General features: G+C 50.5%; 1 protein-coding gene across 1 annotated transcript; it reads right to left on the bottom strand.

The window, feature by feature from the left end:
• Positions 1-6: 6 nt before the first annotated feature.
• Positions 7-4,056, bottom strand: CHST12 (carbohydrate sulfotransferase 12). Its single transcript, XM_003210567.4, has one exon. It carries the CDS (start codon positions 1,532-1,534, stop codon positions 242-244), a length of 1,293 nt encoding a protein of 430 aa, XP_003210615.2. The 5' UTR covers positions 1,535-4,056; the 3' UTR covers positions 7-241.
• Positions 4,057-6,546: the final 2,490 nt, after the last annotated feature.

Below are 6,546 nucleotides of genomic sequence, written 5' to 3'. Positions count from 1 at the left end.
AAAAAAAAAAAGGAAACCCAGAAAACAATGATAAAAATACTGGCATTTTTTCCTTATGCACAGCCGGATGGAAATATCCTGAACTTGGCATTACTGCAAAAATGGAAGGGGAAGCGGTAGAAAAAATATATTCCATTGTACCAACCTTTATGGAGAAGGGAGGTAAAAGAAAAAAATGAGGCGGCTTTAAACGTTTTTGGTATTTCAGATGTTCCCTCCCACACCCGCAGCCCAATCGCTTTTAGTCTTTAAGCAAGTTTTCTGGCTTGGGGTAGCCAAAGAGCACAAAGTCTGCCTCATACAGCTTGTAGAGCTGCTGCCTCCAAGCCAGGGGGATTTTAGCAAACCAGTCATCCTCCCAGCTGCTGGCAGTCCTGTTCCGGTAGCTGGGGGGGAAGCGGAGCAGCCTGTCCACTTTGAGAAGCTGCAAGAGATAAGCAGCGTCCTCATCCAGCGTCTCCAGCTTCCCGATGAAATCATAGTCTATCTGGCACGGGTGGCACAGCCGGTACACCTGCCGCCAGTGCTCGTTGAAAGGGGCCATCTTCTCTGTCCTGGGATCCAGTAAGTACTGGATGAAGTCAGAAAAGGAGACTTTGAGGCCCGCCCCGAAGGCCTCGCTAACAGAGGTGGGAAGGTTGGTATGGTTGGAATACAGCTTTAGCATGGGGATGGCAAAACGCCGGTAGAACTCCTCGTTCTCCAGCTCAAATTTGCTGCGAAAGGCAGAGATGAGGCGGACAAAAGGGTCTCTCACGAAGAGGAACTTTGTGTACTTCTTCAGTTTGATCTTCATGAGATGCCGGGAGAATTTCCCGTATCGACGCCAGAATTTGTTGAAAGTCAAGTGGGTGCTGGTATTGTGGACGTGCTCCCGTGGGATGTCCAGGGGGTTCCGGTATGGGACCCCTTGGTCCAGCAGGCTCTCACTCAGCACAATCATCACCCGTTTCCAGTTGGTGCAGGCAACCTTGGGGACGTAGCAGTAGATGATGCCGTGGCGGTCATCCACAATTAGGTGGTTGAGCTCATAGTTTGGGATGTCATCAAAGGAGCGCTCTTTGGTGGGGAAGGCAAAGCTGGAATTGGCACAAAACTCCCGCAGTGTTCTCTGCCTCTCTATCTGCAGCTTCTCTTGGTCTAAGCTGTTTCTGGCATTGTGCGTCGACCAGTCATAGCCCCGTATGTTCTCCTCCAAATTGCTCACCACAGGCTTGTTGGAGCCCTGGACGAGCAGCTGCTCTGTCTTTCGGGAAGTAGAGCTGTTCTGTTTCAGGCTTGCACTAAGCAGCTTTGCTAAAAACTCATCCACCTCTGGCAAGGCTTCCCACTCCCCACCTGCAGTGATACCGGGGATGGACTCTGGGGAATGAGGCCTGGAAAAGGATGTGTGCAGGTAGAAGTGAGCTGTTCCCACGTTGTCCCAGTAGACGATGATCAGGAGGATCATGAAGATGGAGACCAGCACCACAGAGAGACGGAGGAGCCGTGCTTTGGTCATCCTGACAGCTACCACAATAGCTGGCCTTCCCATGGATTCACCTCTGGCTCGCAGAGCGAGGGCTGGGATCCTGCATGGTGCTGCAGACCATGAGCCTGGAAAGGAACCAGAAATAAAGTTAGTCAATCTCTTAACTACTCTGGTTTAGAGACAATGACCTTGCATGATCAAGGCTCTGCACAGGGCTGACCATCTCACAGTATAGCACAGGAAGAGCTGCGTGCTTTCCAAGCACCTACAATGACTACACAGAGAAGCACCAATTCTCCTGTAGACAAAGCCCCAACCTTCCCTCCTGCTGGCCCTCTCTTGGCAGTTTTAATAGCATCTGGTTCTGCAACTGAGCAGATGGGGTCATCAGATCTCAAAGCATCCAGGGAGAGACCACAACCTTCAGCTTCTGCTCCAGCTCTCACAAGCTCCTCTCCTTGAGGAGGAAAAGCTGCACTCGTTCTATGAATCAGGGGACGCTGTCAGAAGTGGACATTCGGGCTCCTAAAGGCTAGCCTGGAATTCACTTGAAAGCTCTGACTTTCTGTCCAAAAGGAGACATAACATGTTACAAGTTTACTCATTTCTATAGCAACAAAGGTTTGTTCATCAGTCTCCAGCTTCCTGAATCACACGATTTCATCAGGAGTTCTGTTTCCATTTAAAAACAAAAATATTAACATTTCAGGCCTCAAGTTATCAGAGCGAAGCATAGGAGTATTAAAAATCTAGAACTATACACAGAAAGTACACAGAACCAGCTGCCTTGCAGACCTCCTTGATTTTTAAGCATATCTAACACACCAAGCAAGAGGGCTCGATTCATGACTTCAGCTTTTGGGATCACACTGCGGTCTCATCTCGCCCATAAAGACACTCTGAGCCACTGTGCTAAAAACAAAAGCCTTATCAGAGTTATAAACACGTAGGCACATTGCCTCAGTGGCTAAAGAAAGCTCGTGTTGACAGAACATCACCGACTGAACGCACTGTTGCTGTGCGAATTTGTGTGAAGGTACCCTGAGGATGTCACCTCCACCACCTTTCTTGGTAACTACTTCATTTTGTCAAGGGCAGCAATTACACAAACAGTTTTCCTCCGAAAACCCACAGGGACACAACCCTGACAACAGCCAAGTGTCAACAAAAACCTGAAAGAACAATTACTTTTAACCAAATTGTTTCTGAGATTAAGGATGCTCTGGTAGATCTCTGTCCACTTCTGGACTGATGTGCAAGTCAGCAACTCTTTCCCAGCTTAACATAACATTTCTGTCACCATCACCCCTAACAGCTCCCAGTCTCCAAAGGCAGGTGAGAAATCACTGTTACATGATCCTTCCTGGAGGGTGCAGAGATTCCTTCACGTGGCTGTCGGATGAATACAAAGATGTTCACTCCTCACCAGCAGGTGTGAGGTTCAACAGTCTTAAAACACCCCTGAACTGAGGAGCAAAGACTGACAGCAGTGGAAGAATAATGCAGTAAAGTGAGGAGCAGCTCTATGGCATTTTGAGAGAGAATCCAAGGCCTGCTGTTTCACACAGACTATCCGTGAGGGTTAGAAACAAAAGCCAAGCACAAAAGTGGGCACCCCACAGTCTTGGAAAGATTATTCCCTAACCAGTTCAGTTCACACAGCTCTTGGGCAGCACCAACCCTATGCTGTATATGGATGCAAAGAACCCCAGAGTCCAGATATGCAGAAGCACTGAGCCCCTTTGCTCCCTATGGGCAATGTGCTCGGCACCTTTGAAAGCTACAGAAGCCTTAAATTGAATCACTTGTCTAAAGAGCCACCTGCACGGCTGTGTTCATGCCTCAGACACACCAGATTTTAACAAGCAAAGTCCTGATTTCAAACACTAGACCAAAAGCATTAGATCAGAATTTACTAATCAACAGGAACAATATCAAAATACTAGCCCAGTTTGTCACAGAAGATGTAAAATGCAGAACTGTGGGTTTGGGATTTTTCCACCAATGTATTTATTTGCATCTTGGAGGTAGGGAGAGCCAGAAATTCAGCATAGCTGTAGCCTACCACGTGGCATCACAATGCAACACCAACGGAGTCCTCCTTGAAGTCAGGCTCTTATCCTACATCTCAAAAAGAGCTGGAAGAACCACGCAGTCACAGCGCACAGCACTCTGCAGAGCAAAGTACTACTCAGCAATAATTCTCTAGGTTTAGCTCATCTAGGAGAAGGATGGATCAAATCTAAGAAGAAGCACCCAGAGATGAGCATGGAGTTAAGGAAGGGGAAAATTACATATGTGCGTCAGCACCCAGGCCAACATCTCAGCCCAACAACAGAAGATAATGGAGTGATGCTGCCAAGCCTACTGCTTGGCACATCTCTGGTTGTGCATTTTGCCTCAATCTGTTCTTGCTTTTGAGACAGTTAGCTGTTCAGGACGTGGAATGCTTCCTATTCTGGATGAATACGGCGCCTGCTGCGTACACAATCCCTAGCACGCTGGGTTTCAGGGGGGCTGGAATGCAGTAAGTCTGGAAAGCTGCAAAGAGCATCCATCCTTTCTTGCCATCTCCCCATGCCCAGCAGCTCCCACAGCTCCAGGCTGCACAGCAGCCTGCCAGCATTTCTACAGAGCTGTCCCACCCAGCGCAGACAGATTATGCTCTCAGCACCAACAGAAGAAGCCCAGCACTGTGTGCAGCACGGCCAGCACACGCATTCCTCTGGGTAAATGGAAGGATGCTCCTCGTTAGAGCCACCCTGATCACATCGCTCCCTCCAGAAGCCCAAGGGTTCCTGCCTGCTTTCCAGGACACAGCGCACATTTGGCTTTCCCAAGTCACACAGCAGAGAGCAGCACAGAATTGAAATGACTCTGCTCCCATTGCCTCTGTCAGCAACTGAGAGGAACCCTGGAAAAGAACAGTAGTGCAACTTAATTTCTTCTCCTGAGAAAGCTGCCGCAGAACACAGAGTTACTCTATTGACTATGATACATCCTCTTTCTGAGCACTTCATAAAGGATGCCAGGCTGAAAGCACAAATTAGAGGTCTCTGAGCACATCAGAGGGAATGTGCCTTCATTCTCCCCTTGCCAGAATCAAGAGGAAAACCTCCAGGAGAAGCCAAGAATTTACATTCAAGTTTAACCCAAAGTCACCAGCCAACAAGAATGTGCACCAGGATCCATACAAAGCTGCTTCTGTGACACGATGCCGGCAAACTGGGAAACGGACCAAGTGCTATAATCATCCTACACAGCCTCCTGAACAGCCGTCACGGGATTATCTCCAACCTGAACTTTGCCTGGGGGCAAACTGATGGCTTTTCTCCCGGCCTCAGTCATGACAGACACCGAGGTGCAAAGTCACCGCTGCCATCCCCTCCTTCACAAGGTACCACATCAAATAACCATCTCTCCAAATGGTTCAAAATCCACTTAGACCAGAAATGAAGGGGAGGCTTCCCCCAGCACTTATTGCAAAAGCTATTGCAGATCTGGCTCCTTGGGGATTTGGAAACCCTACTTGCACTTCGCAGCCAGTTCATAACCGTTTGTTCTGAGGGCAAACATCAGCTTAAGCAACTCCCGTCTCTTTCTTCCTGTCCTCTCTACTACGCATCTGCGCAGCGATGTTCTCTCATTGCACAAAGTAACTCCAGCTCTGCTTGTTCCTTTGCTGGAGCAAGAAGGTCTATAGAAAATAAGAACTCACATACAGATCCGCGCTGGAGACAGTGGACATAACCCCACTGTTAACAGCACTGTGCCTCCAAAGGTTTCAGTGCAGCTTGCATTTCTCCTTGCTTTGCATCCTCCCAGGTTTGCTCCTGCCTCCCTCTGGGGATGCACAGACACAGCTCAGGCATCGAGCATCCGCTCACCTGCTGCACAGCCTGTTTGCCCACACGTGGGGAGCTGCAGGACATCACACAACTTGTTCAGCCTTCACTTCTCAAAGTGGAAAGCAGTGGAATAAAACGCACAGAAAACAAATTCAAACCAACGCTTGCTCTTGCGGCAACTCGATTCACCAGCAGGCACCACGCAACCCATGCGGCTTTCTTCACTCACGTGCAGAGGAGCACACCTGCTGCAGGTGAGGCTCAGGGAATTAGCAGGCTGCAGGGCAGTCAAACCAAATGAGCCTCTGCAAGTGTAGGGGAACAAACTCCCCTCATCCACTGACAACGCACCAATAACCAGAACAAACTTCACTTTTGTCTCCATCGCTCAATACAATGCTTCTCCTAAGCTCTACCAAAACCCAGTGTAGAGAAGGGGAGTTTTAATCTCGGTAGCAACGTTCACCATTTACCGAATCGCCTAAACGTAGGGTGTAAATGAGAAAAATAAAAGAACATCTTAACGAACGCAGCTATGCCACCACAAAGGCGGGTCTGTACAGCCGTGGCAGTGCCAGGCTCCTCTCTCTTAACACCCATCCTAGGAAGTCGCTTCGATAAGCCTATTCCCAATGCTCCCAGGAGGAACCAGCCCAAGGCAGCGTGCTCTGCTCGCTCCTGACCTCCATCCCGAGCTCCGAGCGCTCCCGGCGGTACGAGCACAGAAGATCGCAGCGTGTCTCGGTGCCCGCAGCCAACACAAACTTGGAGCCTTTGGTGCACGTCAATACCGGCTCCAAAAGGCTCCAAATCAGCGCCCCGCCGGCTACGTTCGCCTCGGAAACGCTTTATTTAAGAGCGGTCTCGCAGCTCCGTCTGAAGTTCCGTCTTTCAAGTTTTAAAGCCATCCGTCGCGGTGCGGGCTGTCCCCGCTCTGCAGCGACGGCCGGGCTGCTAAAAGCCACGCACCCCGCGGGGACGGAAAGCTCTGCCTGCTCACCGCTCCCCGGCTTTGAGCCCCAGAGCGGCTCGGAAAGCAGAGCACACACACAGCTCCGCAGACTCCACCCGAGGGGCCGGTTAAAGGCCCACCGCTCCCAGCCGAGGGGGAAAGCCAGCGTCCGTGCACCGCCGTCGCTCACCCACCGCCTCGCCGGGACGGACGGCACGGGACGGGGCTGAAGCCCTGGAGCGGCCCCCGAGGGCGCAGGGCGGATGCGGGCACGG

This window comes from Meleagris gallopavo, chromosome 16 (assembly GCF_000146605.3).
Source record: "Meleagris gallopavo isolate NT-WF06-2002-E0010 breed Aviagen turkey brand Nicholas breeding stock chromosome 16, Turkey_5.1, whole genome shotgun sequence".
NCBI lineage: Eukaryota > Metazoa > Chordata > Aves > Galliformes > Phasianidae > Meleagris > Meleagris gallopavo.
Note: the sequence above shows the minus strand (reverse complement) of the source record. Positions and strands in the feature narration are given on the sequence as shown.